This window comes from Hemiscyllium ocellatum, chromosome 1, assembly GCF_020745735.1.
Source record: "Hemiscyllium ocellatum isolate sHemOce1 chromosome 1, sHemOce1.pat.X.cur, whole genome shotgun sequence".
Lineage (NCBI taxonomy): Eukaryota > Metazoa > Chordata > Chondrichthyes > Orectolobiformes > Hemiscylliidae > Hemiscyllium > Hemiscyllium ocellatum.
In genome coordinates, this window is record NC_083401.1 from 629,293 (window position 1) to 649,942 (window position 20,650).

The following is a 20,650-nucleotide window of genomic DNA, read 5'->3' on the forward strand; positions in this document are numbered from 1 at the left end:
GCAACTTTCAAGGATCTGTGTACCTGGACACCGAGATCTCTCTGCTCATCTACACTACCCAGAATCTTACCATTAGCCCAGTACTTTGCATTCCGGTTACTCTGACCAAAGTGAATCACCTCACACTTTTCTGCATTAAACTCCATTTGCCACCTCTCAGCCCAGCTCTGCAGCTTATCTATGTCTCTCTGTAACCTACAACATCCTTCGTCACTATCCACAACTCCACCGACCTTAGTGTTGTCTGCAAATTTACTAACCCACCCTTCCACGCCCTCATCCAGGTCGTTTATGATATCAGCCCATGTTGGTTTGGGCCTCTAACTTGGCTCGGTACTGCTTCTTGGCATCTCTGATGGCTTTGCGGAGATCATGTCTGGTTTTTCTGTCCAGGTCAGGGTTGTCCGACTTGAATGCTGCACGCCTGGTCTTCAGTAGGGATTGGATTTCCCAGCTCCTTCAAGGTTTCCAGTTGGGGAACACAGAGATTGATTGCTTTGGCATACAGTTTACCACGCATTTGCCAATGACCTCCATGACAGTGGTGGTGCACTTGTCTAGGTTTACTGCTGGGTACTTGAATCCAGTCCAGGCCATCAATTCCAAGCAGTCTCGGAGACAGTCTTCTGCTGCCTTGGACAAGCATTATATTTCTTTCCTTGAAGGATCCTCCCATTTCAGCTTCTGCTTGTAAGCTAGGAGGAGGAACACAGTGTTGTGGTCTGATTTTCTGAAGAAGGCTTCAGGGTTTTCCTTGATCCCACCTGCCGAAGACTTCTCATGTCCCCTCCTGGCTCTTCTTAGCTCTCTCTTTAGGTCCTTCTTGGCTAACTTGTAACTCTCAAGCACCCTAACTGAGCCTTCACATCTCATCTTTGCACAAGCTCTTTCTTCCTCTTGGTAAGAGATTCAACTTCTTTAGTAAACCACAGTTCTCTTGCTTGACAACTTCCTCCCTATCTGACAGGTACATACTTATCAAGGACACGCAGTAGCTGTTCCTTGAACAAGCTCTACCTTTCAATTGTGCCCATCCCCTGCAGTTTCCTTCTCCACCCTATGCATCCTAAATCTTGCCTAATTGCCTCATAATTGCCTTTCCCCCAGCTATAACTCTATCTTTCCATTGCTAAAGTAAATGTAACTGAATTGTGGTCACTATCACCAAAGTGTTCACCTATGTCCAAATCGAATCCGGGTTCATTACCCTGTACCAAATCCAATATGGCCTCGCCTCTTGTTGGCCTGTCTACATATTGTGTCAGGAAACGCTCCTGTACACATTGGACAAACACCGACCCATCTAAAGTACTCGAGCTATAGTGTTTCCAGTCAATATTTGCAAAGTTAATCTTATTTAGCAGCCTCTTGCGCAGCACCTTAGACTAATAGAGTCATAGTGATGGACAGCAAGTGCGAGGCTCCAAGGAGATACAGTCATTAGAAATGGTAAGTTGAATAGACAGGTCAGACTGGAATATGACAGGAAGCAAGGAATGATTGTTGGATTAAATTAGGTATATTTCAATGCAAAATGGCTGACAGCTGCAAATGTGTTGCTGGTCAAAGCACAGCAGGTTAGGCAGCATCTCAGGAATAGAGAATTCGACGTTTCGAGCATAAGCCCTTCATCAGGAATAAGAGAGAGAGAGCCAAGCAGGCTGAGATAAAAGGTAGGGAGGAGGGACTAGGGGGAGGGGCGATGGAGGTGGGATAGGTGGAAGGAGGTCAAGGTGAGGGTGATAGGCCGGAGTGGGGTGGGGGCGGAGAGGTCAGGAAGAGGATTGCAGGTTAGGAGGGCGGTGCTGAGTTGAGGGAACCGACTGAGACAAGGTGGGGGGAGGGGAAATGAGGAAGCTGGAGAAATCTGAATTCATACCTTGTGGTTGGAGGGTTCCCAGGCGGAAGATGAGGCGCTCCTCCTCCAGCCGTCGTGTAGTTGTGTTCTGCCGGTGGAGGAGTCCAAGGACCTGCATGTCCTCGGTGGAGTGGGAGGGGGAGTTAAAGTGTTGAGCCACGGGGTGATTGGGTTGGTTGGTTCGGGCGGCCCAGAGGTGTTCTCTGAAGCGTTCCGCAAGTAAGCGGCCTGTCTCACCAATATAGAGGAGGCCACATCGGGTGCAGCGGATGCAATAGATGATGTGTGTGGAGGTACAGGTGAACTTGTGGCGGATATGGAAGGATCCCTTGGGGCCTTGGAGGGAAGTGAGTGTGGAGGTGTGGGCGCAAGTTTTACATTTCCTGCGGTTGCAGGGGAAGGTGCCGGGGGTGGAGGTTGGGTTGGTGGGGGGTGTGGATCTGACAAGGGAGTCACAAAGGGAGTGGTCCTTGCGGAACGCTGATAGGGGAGTGGAGGGAAATATATCCTTGGTGGTGGGGTCCGTTTGGAGGTGGCGGAAATGGCGGCGGATAATACGTTGTATGCGCAGGTTGGTGGGGTGGTAGGTGAGAACCAGTGGGGTTCTGTCTTGGTGGCGGTTGGAGGAGCGGGGCTCAAGGGCGGAGGAGCGGGAAGTGGAGGAGATGCGGTGGAGGGCATCGTCGATCACGTCTGGGGGGAATCTGCGGTCCTTGAAGAAGGAGGCCATCTGGGCTGTGCGGTGTTGGAATTGGTCCTCCTGGGAGCAGATGCGGCGGAGACGAAGGAATTGGGAATATGGGATGGCGTTTTTACAGGGGGCAGGGTGGGAGGAGGTGTAGTCCAGGTAGCTGTGGGAGTCAGTCGGTTTATAATAGATGTCTGTGTTGAGTCGGTCGCCCGAGATAGAAATGGAAAGGTCTAGGAAGGGGAGGGAGGAGTCTGAGACAGTCCAGGTGAATTTCAGGTCGGGATGGAAGGTGTTAGTAAAGTTGATGAACTGTTCAACCTCCTCGTGGGAGCACGAGGCAGCGCCGATACAGTCATCGATGTAGCGGAGGAAAAGGTGGGGGGTGGTGCCAGTGTAGTAGGATATGTGGAACAGTCCATCTTCCTCTTCGTAGGATATGTGGAACAGTCCATCTTAAACTAAAGGAGTTGCCATGGGCACCCGCATGGGCCCCAGCTATGCCTGCCTCTTCGTAGGATATGTGGAACAGTCCATCTTCACTACACTGGCACCACCCCCCACCTTTTCCTCCGCTACATCGATGACTGTATCGGCGCTGCCTCGTGCTCCCACGAGGAGGTTGAACAGTTCATCAACTTTACTAACACCTTCCATCCCGACCTGAAATTCACCTGGACTGTCTCAGACTCCTCCCTCCCCTTCCTAGACCTTTCCATTTCTATCTCGGGCGACCGACTCAACACAGACATCTATTATAAACCGACTGACTCCCACCGACGGACTACACCTCCTCCCACCCTGCCCCCTGTAAAAACGCCATCCCATATTCCCAATTCCTTCGTCTCCGCCGCATCTGCTCCCAGGAGGACCAATTCCAACACCGCACAGCCCAGATGGCCTCCTTCTTCAAGGACCGCAGATTCCCCCCAGACGTGATCGACGATGCCCTCCACCGCATTTCCTCCACTTCCCGCTCCTCCGCCCTTGAGCCCCGCTCCTCCAACCGCCACCAAGACAGAACCCCACTGGTTCTCACCTATCACCCCACCAACCTGCGCATACAACGTATTATCCGCCGCCATTTCCGCCACCTCCAAACGGACCCCACCACCAAGGATATATTTCCCTCCACTCCCCTATCAGCGTTCCGCAAGGACCACTCCCTTTGTGACTCCCTTGTCAGATCCACACCCCCCACCAACCCAACCTCCACCCCCGGCACCTTCCCCTGCAACCGCAGGAAATGTAAAACTTGCGCCCACACCTCCACACTCACTTCCCTCCAAGGCCCCAAGGGATCCTTCCATATCCGCCACAAGTTCACCTGTACCTCCACACACATCATCTATTGCATCCGCTGCACCCGATGTGGCCTCCTCTATATTGGTGAGACAGGCCGCTTACTTGCGGAACGCTTCAGAGAACACCTCTGGGCCGCCCGAACCAACCAACCCAATCACCCTGTGGCTCAACACTTTAACTCCCCCTCCCACTCCACCGAGGACATGCAGGTCCTTGGACTCCTCCACCGGCAGAACACAACTACACGACGGCTGGAGGAGGAGCGCCTCATCTTCCGCCTGGGAACCCTCCAACCACAAGGTATAGAACATAGAACATAGAAGGATACAGCGCAGTACAGGCCCTTCGGCCCTCGATGTTGCGCCGACCGAGTCCTACCTAACCTATACTAGCCCAATAACTTCCAAATGCCTATCCAATGCCCGCTTAAATGAACATAAAGAAGGAGAGTTCACCACTGATACGGGCAGGGCAATCCATGAACTATGAATTCAGATTTCTCCAGCTTCCTCATTTCCCCTCCCCCCACCTTGTCTCAGTCGGTTCCCTCAACTCAGCACCGCCCTCCTAACCTGCAATCCTCTTCCTGACCTCTCCGCCCCCACCCCACTCCGGCCTATCACCCTCACCTTGACCTCCTTCCACCTATCCCACCTCCATCGCCCCTCCCCTAGTCCCTCCTCCCTACCTTTTATCTCAGCCTGCTTGGCTCTCTCTCTCTTATTCCTGATGAAGGGCTTATGCTCGAAACGTCGAATTCTCTATTCCTGAGATGCTGCCTAACCTGCTGTGCTTTGACCAGCAACACATTTGCAGCTGTGATCTCCAGCATCTGCAGACCTCATTTTTTACTCGAAAATGGCTGACAGGTAAGGCCAATGAACTCAGGGCGTGGATTGGTTGATTGGACTGGAATATTAGAGCCATTACGTGGCTAAGGGAGGAACAGGACTAGCAGCTTAATATGCCAGAGTACCGGTGCTTTAGGTGAGACAGAGGTGGTGGAAGGAGGGGAGGGGAGCTGCACTGTTGATTAAGGCAAGTATCACAGCAGTACCTCGTGATAAAATAACTGAAGGATCATTCAGTGAGGCTTTCTGGATGGAGCCAAGAAATAACATAGGCATGGTGACGTTATTGGGGTTGTACTATAGGTCCCCAAATAGTCAGCGGGAACTAGATGTGTTCAGGAAAGTATCTTCAAGCAGTATAGAGAGGGTCCTACTTAGGCAGGGCAAAACATGACCTACACTTGGGAAAGAGAGCAGGATTGATGGCGGAGGTGACAAAGAAAATTTATTGCCCAGGAACAGGTTCTTCAGCCCTCCAAACCTAAGCCAATCCAAATGTACTGTCTAAACCTATAACCCAAATCCTAAGCATCTGTATCCCTCTGCTCCCCACCTACTCATGCATCTGTCCAGATGCATCTTAAATGAATCTACCGGGCCTGCCTCTACCCCCTCTGCTGGCAATGCATTCCAGACACCTACTACCCTCTGTGTGAAGTAGTTGCCGCGTGTATCCCCCTTAAACTTTCCACCTCTCACGTTGAAGGCGTGACTGCTCATTATTGAATCCTTCTCCCTGGGAAAAAGCTTATCTCTATTTACCCTGTCTATACCCTTCATGATTTTGTAGACCTTAATCAGGTCCCCCCTCAATCTCCTTTTTCCGAAGAAAACAATCCTAACCTACTCAACCTCTCTTCATAGCTAGCACCTTCCATACCAGGCAACATCCTGTAAACCTTCTCTGCACCCTCTCCAAAGCGTCCACATTCTATTGGTAATATGGCGACCAGAACTGTAACAGTATTCTAAATGCGGCCGAACCAACGTCGTGTACAATTTTAACATGACCTGCCAGCTCTTATACTCAATACCCCGTCCAATGAAGGCAACCACACCATATGCCTTCTTGACCACTCTATCCATCTGTGCAGCAACCTTCAGGGTACAATGGACCTGAACTTCCTGCTCACCAATCTTTCCCAAGGCTCTTCCGTTTACTGTATAATTCGCGCTAGAATTATACTTCCCAAAATGCATCACCTCAATTTGTCTGGATTGAACTCCATCTGCCACTTCTCCACCCAACTCTCCAGTCTGTCTATATCCTCCTGTATTCTCTGACAGGTCCCTGTGCTTTCTGCAACTCCACCAATCTTTAAGTCATCTGCAAACTTGCTGTTCATACCAACAGTGCCCTCTTCCAGATCATTTATGTATATCACAACAATAGTAGCCCCAACACTGACCCCTGGGGAATACCACTGGTCATCTTTCTCCATTTCGAGATACTCCCTTTAACTATTACTCTCTGTCTCCCATTGTTCAACCAGTTCTTTATCCACCTGCTAGAACACAATATACACCATGTGTTACATAGAACATAGAAAAGTACAGCACAGAACAGGCCATTCAGCCCACCATGTTGTGCTGAGATTTAATCCTAATGTAAAATATAATAACGTAACCTATACACCCCTCAACTCACTGCTATCCATGTGAATGTCCAGCAGTCGCTTAAATGTCCCTAACGAGTCAGCTTCCACCACCACAGCTGGTAACACATTCCATGTATTAACAACTCTCTGCGTAAAGAACCTACCTCCGATGTCTCCTTTATACCTTCCTACTAATATCTTCAAACTATGACTTCTCGTACCAGTCAATCCTGCCCTGGGGAAAAGTCTCTGGCTATCTATCCCACTCATTACATTGATTTGGAGATGCCGGTGTAGGACTGGGGTGTACAAAGTTAAAAATCACACAACACCAGGTTATAGTCCAACAGGTTTAATTAGAAGCACACTAGCTTTTGGAGTGACTCTCCTTCATCACCTGATGAAGGAGCATCGCTCCGAAAGCTAGTGCGCTTCCAATTAAACCTGTTGTTGTGTGATTTCCTTATATACTTCGATCAGGTCTCCTCTCTTCCTCCTTCTCTCCAGAGAGAAAACTCCGAGCTTAGCCAACCTCTCTTCATTAGGCAAGCCCTCCAGTCCAGGCAGCATCCTGCTAAACCTTCTGTGCACCCTCTCCAAAGCCTCTGTATCTTTCCTATAGTCGGGCGACCAGAACTGGACACAATATTCCAAGTGTGGTCTCACTAGGGACTTGTAGAGCTGCAGCAAAACCTCGCGGCTCTTAAACTCAATCCTCCTGTTAATGAAAGCCAAAACACCATATACTTTCTTAACAACCCTATCCACTTGGGTGGCAACTTTGAGGGATCTATGTACTTGCACACCCAGATCCCTCTGTCCCTCCACACTGCCAAGAATTCTGTCTTTAATCCCAGATTCAGCATTCGTGGTCGACCTTCCAAAATGCATCACTTCACATTTATCCAGGTTGAACTCCATCTGCCATTTCTCAGCCCAGCTCTGCATCCTGTCTATGTCGCGCTACAGCCTGCAGTAGCCCTCGATACTATCGACACCTCCAACCTTTGTGTCATCTGCAAATTTACTAACCCACCCCTCAACCTCCTCATCCAAGTCATTTATAAAAACTACAAAGAGCAGAGGCCCCAAGAACAGAGCCCTGTGGGACCCCACTCAACACTGACCTCCAGGCAGAATACTTTCCATCTACAACCACTCTCTGCCTTCTGTCAGCCAGCCAATTCTGAATCCAGATAGCCAAATCTCCCGGTATCCCATACTTCCTGACTTTATGAATGAGCCTACCGTGGGGAACCCTATCAAATGCCTTGCTGAAGTCCATATACACCACATCCACTGCTCGACCGTCATTGACCTGTCTTGTCCCCTCCTCAAAGAATTCAATAAGATTTGTGAGGCATGACCTGCCCCTCACAAAGCCGTGCTGGCTGCCTTTAATCACACTATGCTTTGTCAAACAGTCATAAATGCTATCCCTCAGAATTCTTTCCAACACTTTGCTGACCACAAACGTAAGACTGACTGGTCTGTAATTGCCAGGGATTTCCCTATTACCCTTCTCGAAAAGAGGAACAACATTCGCTTCCTTCCAATCCTCCGGTACGTGGAGAGTGAGGAGGCAAATATCCTCACCAGCGGCTCAGCAACCTCCTTTCTCGTTTCCAGGTGCAGCCTAAGATAAATCTGGTCTAGCCCTGGGGATTATCAATCTTAATGTTTTCCAAAATTTCCAGCACATCAACTTCATCAATCTTGATCTGGTAAAGCCTGTATCCCAGCTCCTCAAAGTTCTCATTCACAACAAGGTCCCTTTTCTTAGTGAAAACTGAAGCAAAAAACTCAATTAAGTCTTCCCCTATCTGCTCAGACTCCATGTACAAGTTCCCTACGCTATCCCTGATCGGTCCTATCTTCACCTTGATCATTCTCTTATTCCTCACGTATGAGTAAAATGCCTTTGTGTTCTCCCTCATCCTTCCTGCTGAGCCTTTCTCATGCCCCCTCCTGGCTCTCCTCAGTCCATTTCTGAGCTACTTTAGAGCAAGCCTGTAATCCCTTAAAGCTGTGCTAGATCCGTGCATCCTCCACCTTCCGTAAGCTGCCTTCTTCCTTTTGACTAGAAGCTCCTCTGTTCTCATCATCCAAGGTTCCTCAATCTTACCCCTTTTTATCCATCTCAGAGGAACACATTCATGCATCAGTTGCAACAACTGCTCCTTAAATAGTCTCCATATGTTCCTCCAATTTGTGGTTTGGTTCGGTTGGCAATGGAGGACACCAAGGATGGCCATGTGGGAAAGGGAGTGGGAAGGGGAATTAAAATGGGCAGTGACTGGGAGGTCTGGTTGGCCCCTGCGGGCCCAGCTGAGAGGCTGAGCGAACCGTTTCCTAAGTTTACATTTGGTCTCCCCGATGTGGAGACGACCACATCAGGAACACCTTCACTCGGTTGGAAGAGAGGCAGATGAACCTCTGTCTCACCTGGAACAACTGTATGGAGTCCTAGATGGAGGTGAGGGGGGTGGATACAATAGACATTAGGTGCAGGAGTAGGCCATTCAGCCCTTCAAGCCTGCACCACCATTCAATATGATCATGGTTGGTCATCCTTAATCAGTATCCGCTCCCTGCCTTATCTCCATAACCCTTGATTCCACTATCCTTGAGAGCTCTATCCAACTCTTTCTTAAATGAATCCAGAGTCTGGGCCTCCACTTCCCTCTGGGGCAGAGCATTCCACACAGCCACCACTCTCTGGGTGAAGAGGTTTCTCCTCATCTCTGTCCTAAATGGTCTACCCCGTATTTTTAAGCTGTGTCCTCTGGTTCGGCACTCACCCATCAGCAGAAACATGTTTCCTGCTGCCAGAGTGTCCAATCCTTTCATAATCTTATATGTCTCAATCAGATCCCCTGTCAGTGTTCTAAACTCAAGGGTATACAAGCCCAGTCGCTCCAGTCTTTCAGTGTAAGGTAATCCCTCCATTCCAGGAATTGACCTCGTGAACCTACGCTGCACTCCCTCAATAGCCAGAATGTCTTTCCTCAAATTTGGAGACCAGAACTGCACACAGTAGCACTCCAGGTGTGTTCTCACCAGGGCCCTGTACAGGTGCAGAATCTCTTTGCTTCTATACTCAATCCCTCTTGTTATGAAGGCCAGCATGCTATTAGCCTTCTTCACTACCTGCTGTACCTGCATGCTTACCTTCATTGACTGGTGTACAAGTACACCCAGATCTCTCTGTACTGTCCCTTTACCTAAATTAATTCTATTGAGGTAGTAATCTGCCTTCCTGTTCTTGCCACCAAAGTGGATAACCATACATTTATCCACATTAAACTGCATCTGCCATGCATCTGACCACTCACCTAACCTGTCCAGGTCACCCTGTAATCTCCTAACATCCTGGGGGTTGAACCTGGGGGTTCAAGGGGGTTGGTGGTGAAAGTAGCACACAAACCAAGGACTGGCGAAGGGAACGGTGCTTGCCGAAGGCAAAGAGGGGTGGGGAGGGGAAGATGTTCTTTGTGGTGGGATCGAATTGGAATTGGCAAAAGTATTTAAGCATGATGCAGTGGATGCTGAGACTGATGGGGTGATAGGTGAAGACAATGGGGACTCTGTCTTTATTGAATTTGGGAGGTGGGTGGTTTAGAGCAGTGGAACAAGGAATGGAGGTGGTGTGGTGTAGGGCTGTCTGGGTGAGACTGGGGGGAAAGCATGCTGTTTGACATCGGTGGACCTCTGGGATGCTTGGAGTGGAATGTCTCCTCATCTGAGCAGATGTGGCTGAAGCAGAGGAGAGACCTGAATGGAATTCTTGGAGGATACTGGGTGGAAAGACGTGTCGTCCAGGTAGTCTGTGGGTTTGTAGTAAATGTCCGTCTGGAGACGGTCACCAGAGATGGAAATGGAGAGACCAAGAAAGGGGAGGGAGGTGTCCGAGATGGACCAAGTGAATTTGAGGGCAGGGTGGAAGTTGTGGGTGAAGTCCTGTTTACCTTTTAATTACTTATCTATGCTACTTAACTCTGTGATCTGCCTGTATTGCTGCAAGACAAAGCTTTTCACTATGCCTGGGTACACGTGATAATAAATTCAATTCAATTCAATTGAGCTGTTCCAGTTCAGCCTAGATGCAGGTACTGAAGAGGGACTGTTTGACATATCCGACAAAGAGGCAGGCGTAAATTATAAAATCATAAACAGTCAAACAATCTGGTGGGACTTCTGGTTATTTCAGAGTATTAAGCACAAGGAACCTACCTGAAGTTTATTGACCATTTCCTCAAATAACCTTCGAGCTTCTGGGCTGTCAGGATCCTCAAAATAATCGACGATACTGATGTGCACTACAATCGATTTTAAACTGCGACAGACACCTTCAAGGGAAAATGACTCATAATTATCACGAGAAGTACAAATCATTAATTAAGAGACTAAGTTGTTAGAGTATTCCAACAGTTTTAGACTATAATAAAAATAATGATAAATAGAACATAAACATAGACAGACAACATTCCAGCTCAGTACAGGCCCTTCGGCCCTCGATGCTGCGCCGACCTGTGGAACCAATCTGAAGCCCATCTATCCTGCACTGTTCCATTTTCATCCATGTGTCTATCCAATGACCATTTAAATGCCCTTAAAGTGGGTGAGCCTACTATTGTTGCAGGCAGTGCATTCCACGTTCTTACAACTCTGGGAAAGTGAGAACTGCAGATGCTGGAGATTAGAGTCAAGAGCATAGTTTTGCAGAAATGACTGATGAAAGGCTTTTGCCCAAAATGTTGACTTTCCTGCTTCTTGGATGCTGCCTGACCAGCCGTGCTCTTCCAGCACCACTCTCAGTCCTTATAACTCTATTGAATAAAGAAACTACCACAGACATCTGTCCTATATCTATCATTCCTCAATTTAAAATTATGTCTCCTCATGCTAATCATCACCATTCGAGGAAAAAGGCTCTCCCTGTCCATCCTATCTAACCCCCGATTATTTTATACATCTCTGTTAAGTCACCTCTCAACCTTCTTCACTCTAACAAAAACAGCCTCAAGTCCCTCAGCCTTTCCTCATAAGACCTTGCCTCCATACCAGGCAACATCGAGTAAATCTCCTCTGAACCCTTTCCAAAGCTTTTACATCCGTTTTATAGTAAAAAATGAGGTCTGCAGATGCTGGAGATCACAGCTGAAAATGTGTTGCTGGTCAAAGCACAGCAGGTTAGGCAGCATCTCAGGAATAGAGAATTCGACGTTTCGAGCATAAGCCCTTCATGCTTATGCTCGAAACGTCGAATTCCCTATTCCTGAGATGCTGCCTGGCCTGCTGTGCTTTGACCAGCAACACATTTACATCTGTTTTATAATACAGTGACCAGAACTGTACGCAATACTCCAAGTGCAACCACACCAGAGTTTTGTACAGATGCAGCATGACCCCATGGCTCCAAGATTCAATCCCTCGACCAATAAAAGCTAACACAACCCTGTCAACCTAGGTGGCAATTTTGCTCATCCATACTACCAAGAATTTTACCATTAGCCCAGTACTCTTTATTCCTTCCAAACTGAATCACCTCACTCTTTTCCACATTAAACTCCATTTGCCACCTCTCAGCGCAGCTCTGCAGCTTATCTATATCCCTCTGTAACCTGCAACATCCTTCAGCACTATCCACAACTCCACTGACTTTAGTGTCATCCGCAAACTGACTAACCCATCTTTCCTCACCCTCATCCAGGTCATTTATAAAAGTGACATACAGCAGTGGTCCCAAAACAGATCCTTGTGGCAGACCACTAGTATCCTAACTCCAGGATGAACATTTCCCATCAACCACCACCCTCTGCCTTCTTACAGAAAGCCAATTTCTATCCAAACTGCTATATCACCCTGAATCCCATGCATCTGTAGTTTTTGCAATAGCCTACCATGGGTTTCTATATCAAATACCTTACTGAAATGCTTCAGTAACCACATCAACTGCTTCACCTTCATCCCCGTTTGGTCAGAATCTCAAAGAACTCAATAAGATTTGTGAGGCACGACCTACCCTTCAAAACCATGTTGACTATCCCTAATCAACTCATTCCTCTCTAGAGGATTATAAATCCTATCTCTTATCACACTCTTTCCAACACTTTACCCACAACCAAAGTAAGGCTCACTGGTCCATAATTACCAGGGTTGTCTCGACTCCCCTTCCTCAACAAGGGGTCATTTGGTTTCCTCCAGTCTTCTGGAACCATTCTTGTGGACAATAACATTTTATTCTTATGTAAGAAGCAAGAGGGTAACTAGGGCAAGGATTGGTCCACTAAAGGATAATGAAGGAAGGCTGTGTGTCGAACCTGAGAGAATGGGTGAGATTCTGAATGATTACTTTGCACTGAGGACTCTCCTATTCACTGAGGAGAGGAACATGATGAATCTTGAGATTAGAAATAGAAGTTTGATTAGTCTGGATCACATTGAAAGAAGTGTTGAGTAGGCTAGAGGTTATTAAGTTGGACAAATTCCCAGGACCAGACGGGATCTATCCCAGATTGCTGACGGAGGCGAGAGAGGAAATAGCTGAGGCCCAGACAGATATCTTTGTGGCATTCTTATATACAGGTGAGGTGCCAGAGGACTGGAAGGTTGCTCATGTTGTTCCCCCTGTACAAGATGGGAAGTAGGGATATTCCAGGTAACTATAGACAAGCGAGCCTGACATCGGTGGTGGGAAAGTTGCTGGAGAGGGTATTGAGGGATAGGATTTATTTATATTTAGAAAAGAATGGGCTTATCAGTGATGGACAACATGGGGGAGATCATGTCTTACCAATTTAATTGGAGTTCTTTGAGGAAGTGACCAAGTTGATAGATGAAGGAAGGGCTGTTGATGTCATATACATGGACTTTACTAAGGTGTTTGATAAGGTTCCCACTGGTAGACTAATGAAGAAAGTGAAGTCACATGGTGTGCAGGGTGTTCTAGTGAGGTGGATAAAGAACTGGTTGAGCAACAGGAGACAGAGAGTAGTAGTTCAAGGGAGTTTCTCGAAATGGAGAAAAGTGACCAGTGGTGTTCCCCAGGGGTCAGTGCTGGGGCCACTGTTGTTTGTGATATACATTAATGATCTGAAAGAGGGCACTGTTGGTACGATCAGCAAGTTTGCTGATGACACGAAGATTGGTGTAGCAGAAAGCATAAGGGACTGTCAGAGAATACAGGAGGATATAGATAGACTGGAGACTGGATTAGAGTGGCGCTGGAAAAGCACAGCAGTTCAGACAGCATCCAAGGAGCAGGAAAACTGACGTTTCGGGCCAAAGCCCTTCATCAGTAATACAGGAAGAGTTTGGCGAAAAAGTGGCAGATGGATTTCAATCCAGACAAATGTGAGGTGATGCATTTAAGCAAGACTAATTCTTGAGCGAATTATACAATGAACGGAAGAGTCTTGGGAAAAGTTGATGAGCAGAGAGATCTGGGAGTGCAGGTCCATTGTACCCTGAAGGTTGCTGCACAGGTGGATAGAGTGGTCAAGAAGGCATATGGTGTGCTTGTCTTCATTGGACGGGGTATTGAGTATAAGAGCTGGCAGGTCATGTTAAAATTGTACAAGACATTAGAGCAGCTGCATTTAGAATACTGTGTACAGTTCTGGTCACCACATTACCAAAAGGAATGGAGAGGGTGCAGAGAAGGTTTACGAGGATGTTGCCTGGTATGGAAGGTGCTAGCTATGAAGAGAGGTTAAGTAGGTTAGGATTGTTTTCATTAGAAAAAAAGGAGATTGAGGGGGGACCTGATTGAGGTTTACAAAATCATGAAGGGTATAGACAGGGTGGATAGAGACAAGCTTTTTCTCAGGGTGAAGGATTCCATAACGTGAGATCACACTTTCAAGGTGAGATGTGGAAAGTTTAATGAAGATACATGTGGGTAAGTACCTCACACAGAGGGTGGTGGGCATCTGGAATGCGTTGCCAGCAGAGGTGGTAGAGGCAGGCACGGTAGATTCATTTAAGATGCATTTGGACAGATGCATGAGGAGGTGGGGAGCAGAGGGATACAGATGCTTAGGAATTGACCGACAGGTTTAGACAGTACATTTGGATCGGCTCAGACTTGGAGGGCCGAAGGGCCTGTTCCTGGGCTGTAAATTTTCTTTGTTCTAATAACAACTTTAAGATCAAATTCAAAGGCTCTGCAAACTCCTCCCTGGCTTCCCAGAGAATCCTGGGATAAATTGCATCCAGCACAGGGGACTTATCTATTTTCACACTCTCCAGAATTGCTAACACCTCTGCCTTGTGAATCTCAATAAGCCCTGGAGAGAAGGAGGAAGAGAGGAGACCTGATCAAGGTATATAAGATAATGAGTGGAATAGATAGAGTCAATAGCCAGAGACTTTTCCCCAGGGCAGGATTGACGGGCAGGAGGAGTCATAGTTTGACGATATTAGTAGGAAGGCATGAAGCAGACATTGGAGGTAGGTTCTTTACGCAGAGAGTTGTGAATGCATGGAATGTGTTGCCAGCAGTGATGGTGGAAGCAGAGTCATTAGGGATATTTAAGTGACTGCTGGACATGCACAAGGACAGCAGTGAATTGAGGGGTGCATAGGTTAAGTTATTATATTTTACATTAGGATTAAACCTTGGCACAACATAGTGGGCCAAAGGACCTGTTCTATCCTCTACTTTTCTATGTCTAAGTGTGTGTGTGTGTGTGTGTGTGTGTGTGTGTGTGTGTGTGTGTGTGTGTGTGTGTGTGTGTGTGTGTGTGTGTGTACACACGCATGAGAGAGAGATAGGGTTCGGGGCATTATTGGAATTTTAGAAAGTGCAGGATGGAACTTAAGGAAAACAAAGTGAGAATATGAGAAAGTGCTGGCTGATTAAATTCGGGAAAATCCCAATATATCCTGTAAGTATGGGAAAATGATAACTAGGGAAAGAAGTCTATTCGGGACCAAAGAGGCAGTCAATAGGTAGAGCCAGAGGACACTGGTCATCTCAATCTTCTCTCCTTCAAGCAGAATTTGCCCAATCTCTCTAATCTTTTCTTGTATCTAAAATCCCTCATTCCAGGTATCATTCTAATAAACCTCCATCGCACTTTCTCCAGGGCTTCCTTCCTTAAATTAGGTGCCATGCACTGAACACAATGTTCCAGATATGGTCTGACTAATGATTTGTAGAGGTATAGCATCCCTTCCTCGCTTTATACTCTGTGCCTCAATTTATAAACCCACGGATCCTATAAGCCTTATTCACAACTTTTTCAACTGCCTTCACAGAATCATGGGATCTTAAAAATTCATTCATTGGACGAGGACATCGATGGCCAGCATTTATTGTCCATCCCTAATTGCCCAGAGGGCAGTTAAAAGTCAACCATTTTGCTGTGGGTCTGGAGTCACATGTAGGCCAGACCAGGTAAGGATGGTAGTTTCCCTTCCTAATCGGAGGTTAAAGGTCAGGTGTTTCTCAGGTGTTGGTGCAGACTGACTGGGCTGAAGGACCTTTTCTTCACTGTATAGTTGTATGATCTACTCACTCGCCTTCATCTCATTCGGAAGTCTCCTGCACACTGACTGTGCACCTTGAATACACCATCGTAAACCTACACTCAAGTGGATCACCCTTGGAAGTAATTACACCCCCACTCATAGAACATTACAGCGCAGTACAGGCCCTTTGGCTCTCGATGTTGCGCCGACTTGTGGAACTAATCTGAAACCTATCTACCTATTCCAATTTCATCCACGTTTATCCAATGACCACTTAAATGCCCTTAAAGGTGGCAACTCTACTATTGTGAATTCCTAAGAGCTGTGGCACATCTTTCTTTGGGCTCAGGTGTGAAAGAATCTTGAAGGGATAGACAGACTTCTTGCCTAAATACAAATAGAATCTGTTTAGATTTTCAGACTTAAGCAAAGAAGGGTTTCCTGAACACAGTTTTGATAGTACCAGATCTCCTCTTGATTAATTCTTGTACAGTACAAATGTTTAATGAAACAGTGAAATCTTTTATGTACAATTCTTACATTAATAATAGGAAGTTCAACTTTCTTCTTTAAAGTTGATGGTCTTTTGTGAAATCATGACATAGAACATAGAAAAGTACAGCACAGAACAGGCCCTGTGGCCCACCATGTTGTGCCGAGATTTAATCCTAATGTAAAATATTGTAACTTAACCTACACCCCCCCTCAACTCACTGCTATCCATGTGCATGTCCAGCAGTTGTTTAAGCACCTCCAATGTCTCTGCTTCCACACCATGAACTCTCTGATGTCTCCTTTACATCTTCATCCTAATATCTTCAAACTATGACTTCTCGTACCAGTCATTCCTGCCCTGGGGAAAAGTCTCTGGCTATTGAATCTACCCATACCTCTCATTATTTTGTATATACCTCGAGCAGGCTCCTCTCTTCCTCCTTCTCTCCAGACAGAAAAGTCCGAGCTTATTCAACCTCTCTTCATAAGACAAGCCCTCCAGTCCAGGCAGCATCCTGCTAAACCTTCTTTGCACCCTCTCCAAAGCCTCTGTATCTTGCCTATAGTAGGGCGATCAGAACTGGACACAATATTCCAAGTGTGGTCTCAGCAGGGACTTGTAGAGCTGCAGTAAAACCTCGCGGCTCTTAAACTCAATCCCTCTGTTAATGAAAGCCAAAACACCATATACTTTAACAACCCTATCCACTTGGGTGGCAACTTTGAGGGATCTATGTACTTGCACACCCAGATCCCTCTGTCCCTCCACATTGCCAAGAATCAAGCCTTTAATCCTATATTCACCATTTGAGTTCGACCTTCCAAAATGCATCACTTCACATTTATCCAGGTTGAACTCCATCTGCCATTTCTCAGCCCAGCTCTGCATCCTGTCTATGTCGCGCTACAGCCTGCAGTAGCCCTCGATACTATCGACAACACCTCCAACCTTCGTGTCATCTGCAAATTTACTAACCCACCCCTCAACCTCCTCATCCAAGTCATTTATAAAAACTACAAAGAGCAGAGGCCCCAAGAACCGAGCCCTGTGGGACCCCACTCAACACTGTCCTCCAGGCAGAATACTTTCCATCTACAACCACTCTCTGCCTTCTGTCAGCCAGCCAATTCTGAATCCAGATAGCCAAATCTCCCGGTATCCCATACTTCCTGACTTTATGAATGAGCCGACCGTGGGGAACCCTATCAAATGCTCATCTGAAATTCATATACACCACATCCACTGCTCGACCGTCGTCGACCTGTCTTGACACCTCCTCAAAGAACTCAATAAGGTTTGTGAGGCATGACCTGCCCCTCACAAAGCCATGCTGGCTGCCTTTAATCACAGTTGAAAATGTGTTGCTGGTTAAAGCGCAGCAGGTCAGGCAGCATCCAAGGAACAGGAAATTCGACGTTTCGGGCATAAGCCCTTCATCAGGAATGAGGAAAGTGTGTCCAGCAGGCTAAGATAAAAGGTAGGGAAGAGGGACTTGGGGGAGGGGCGATGGAGATGTGATAGGTGGAAGGAGGTCAAGGTGAGGCTGATAGGCCGGAGTGGGGTGGGGCTGTTAGGACGGAATTCGTCCACGCGTGTTCTTTTAAGGAGTGACCACACTTACCCAATTATTTGATATAAAGCAGGTACGTTTATGTAGCTGCAGAAACTTAGCTGTTAAAGCGAAGCACGAAAGATCGAGTGGTTCGCTGGAGAAAATGTACAAGTTCTGAAAAATCTATCGATAAGCTCCATTAGTTATACTATTTTCTAATCTCAATTCATGCAACGTGATCTTTCACAAACAAAAGCCTTCTTCAAAATGGTATAATTTGCAAACAAAGGTTCTATGTATTCTGGAAACATTTTTACAAAGGCTTTACATTTATTAGGAACATTCTGTATCATGGACACAAAGAATTACTATGATCGAGACATTTTTCCTAGTCTTTTTATCACATAGTTTACCTTAATCTAATCACTTAGTTTAGCAGGCAAAATTGACCTTGCTGATGTTCTTTCATTTGAACATCAGCTTTGTTAGTTGTCATGGCAACAAGCCCAGAATTAAAAATTACTTTGGTCATCATTTTAAACTATAGGTTCACAGCGCCCCCAATGTCCTAAGAAGTAACTACATCTCTGTCCTCTCATGGGCTTCTATAATATCCTAACAGGGCGGAGAGGTCAGGAAGAGGATTGCAGGTTAGGAGGGCGGTGCTGAGTTGAGGGAACCGACTGAGACAAGGTGGGGGGAGGGGAAATGAGGAAACTGGAGAAATCCGAGTTCATCCCTTGTGGTTGGAGGGTTCCCAGGTGGAAGATGAGGCGCTCTTCCTCCAACCGTCGTGTTGTTATGTTTTGCCGGTGGAGGAGTCCAAGGACCTGCATGTCCTTGGTGGAGTGGGAGGGAGAGTTAAAGTGTTGAGCCACGGGGTGGTTGGGTTGGTTGGTCCGGGTGTCCCTGAGGTGTTCCCTGAAGCGTTCCGCAAGTAAGCAGCCTGTCTCCCCAATGTAGAGGAGGCCACATCGGGTGCAGCAGATGCAATGCTTTGCCAAATAGTCATAAATGCTATCCCTCAGAATTCTTTCCAAAACTTTGCTGACCACAGACGTAAGACTGACTGGTCTGTAATTGCCAGGGATTTCCTTATTACCCTTCTTGAAAAGAGGAACAACATTCGCCTCCTTCGAATTCTCTGGTACGTGGAGAGTGAGGAGGTAAATATCCTCGCCAGCAGCTTAGCAACCTCCTTTCCCACTTCTCAGAGCAGCCTAGGATAAATCTAGTTTGGTCCTGGGGACTTATCAATCTTAATGTTTTCCAAAATTTCCAGCACATCAACTCCATCAATCTTGATCTGGTCAAGACTGTGTCCCATCTCCTCAAAGTTTTCATTTACAACAAGTTCCCTTTCCTTGGTGAAAACCGAAGCAAAAAACTCCTTTAGGGCTTCCCCTATCTGCTCAGACTCCACGCACAAACATGCTGATATTTCTTTGAAGACTATTGAAAGTGAAAAGACACAATTAATTTCTCTATTTCCACATCTCATCTTAGCAATGATAACAGAATAGAAGCAGGAGGAGGCCATTTAGCCCATCAAACCTGCTCTGCCATTCATCGAGATCATGGCTGATCTATCCATCGTTTCAGCTCCCTCTACCTGCATCATCCCTATAACCCTTAATTCCCCGACCATGAAAAAACCCATCCAACCTATGTCTTGAACACAGTCAATGAAGTTGCTCGACTGCTTCCTTGGAAAATTCCATAGATTCACTACTCTCTGGGTAAAGCAATTCCTCCTCACCTCGGTCCTAAATCTACCACCAGAGGAAACAACCTCCATGCCTCTACCTTATCTATCCCTTTCATAATTTTATATATTTCTGTGAGATTGCCTCTCATTTTTCTAAATTCTAGTGAGTACAGTCCCAGGCAGCTCAACCTCTCCTCACTGGGTAACTCCCTCACCTCTGGAATCAACCTGGTGAACCTCCTCTGCACTGCCTCCAAAGCCAGGATATCCCTCCTCAAATAAAGAGACCAGAAACGCGCTCCATCCTCTAGGTGCGACCTCACACCGCCAATGCAGCAGAACCCCCTAGCTCTTAAATTCAATTCCTCTAGCAATGAAAGCAAATATCACGCTGGTCTCCCTGATTACCTGTTCCACCTGCAAATCAACTTTCAGTGATTCATGTCCGAAAACTCCTAAATCCCTTTGCACAACAGCATGCTGCAATCTTTCACCATTTAAATAATACTCTGACCAACTATTTTTACTTTCAAAGTGGATAACATCACATTTACCAACATTGTACTTCATCTGCCAAACCCTTGCCCACTCACGTAATCTATCTAAATCTCTCTGCAGACCCTCCATATCCTCTGCACAGTTGCCTTTCCTCTCAATTCAGTGTCATCAGCAAAGTTGGATACATTACACTCAGCCTCCCCTTCCAAATCATTTATATATAACCTCATGAACAGTTGCGCACCAGACACCGACTTCTGTGGCACCCGACTCACCACCGATCTCCAACCAGAAAATACCCATTTATCCCAACTCTCTTTTCTTCTACAGTGGAACTGTGATTATCCAAATACAATTATCTGAAAATCGGATTATCCGGAGGAGCTCCCGATAGAAACATTCCATCACAGACGTGTGCCCAACCCTGATCACATCTTTTGATTACAGCAATTAAAAGTGCTGCCAAAAAAGTCCTGGACTGACTGGAGCACAGGCTAAACCCCCATTCCCCAGATAATCTCTCTAATATTGTCCTGCACAGGGCAAAGGTAGAAACTGTCAAAATGTTGCAGTAAAAAGGTTATTTGGAGACTCACCCCCAAAATGCAGCACCAGCAGC

At 46.7% G+C, this 20,650-nt stretch overlaps 1 protein-coding gene across 1 annotated transcript in view; it reads right to left on the reverse strand.

The window, feature by feature from the left end:
• Positions 1 to 297: 297 nt before the first annotated feature.
• The window catches only part of fbxo41 (F-box protein 41), a 320,938-nt gene continuing 300,585 nt past the window's right edge, over positions 298 to 20,650 (reverse strand). The window contains exons 13-14 of the mRNA XM_060827707.1: positions 10,534 to 10,649; positions 298 to 429 (exon numbers count right to left, since the gene is read on the reverse strand). Of these exons, the coding sequence (XP_060683690.1) occupies positions 298 to 429; positions 10,534 to 10,649 (248 nt within the window). The remainder of the gene's footprint in view (positions 430 to 10,533; positions 10,650 to 20,650) is intronic.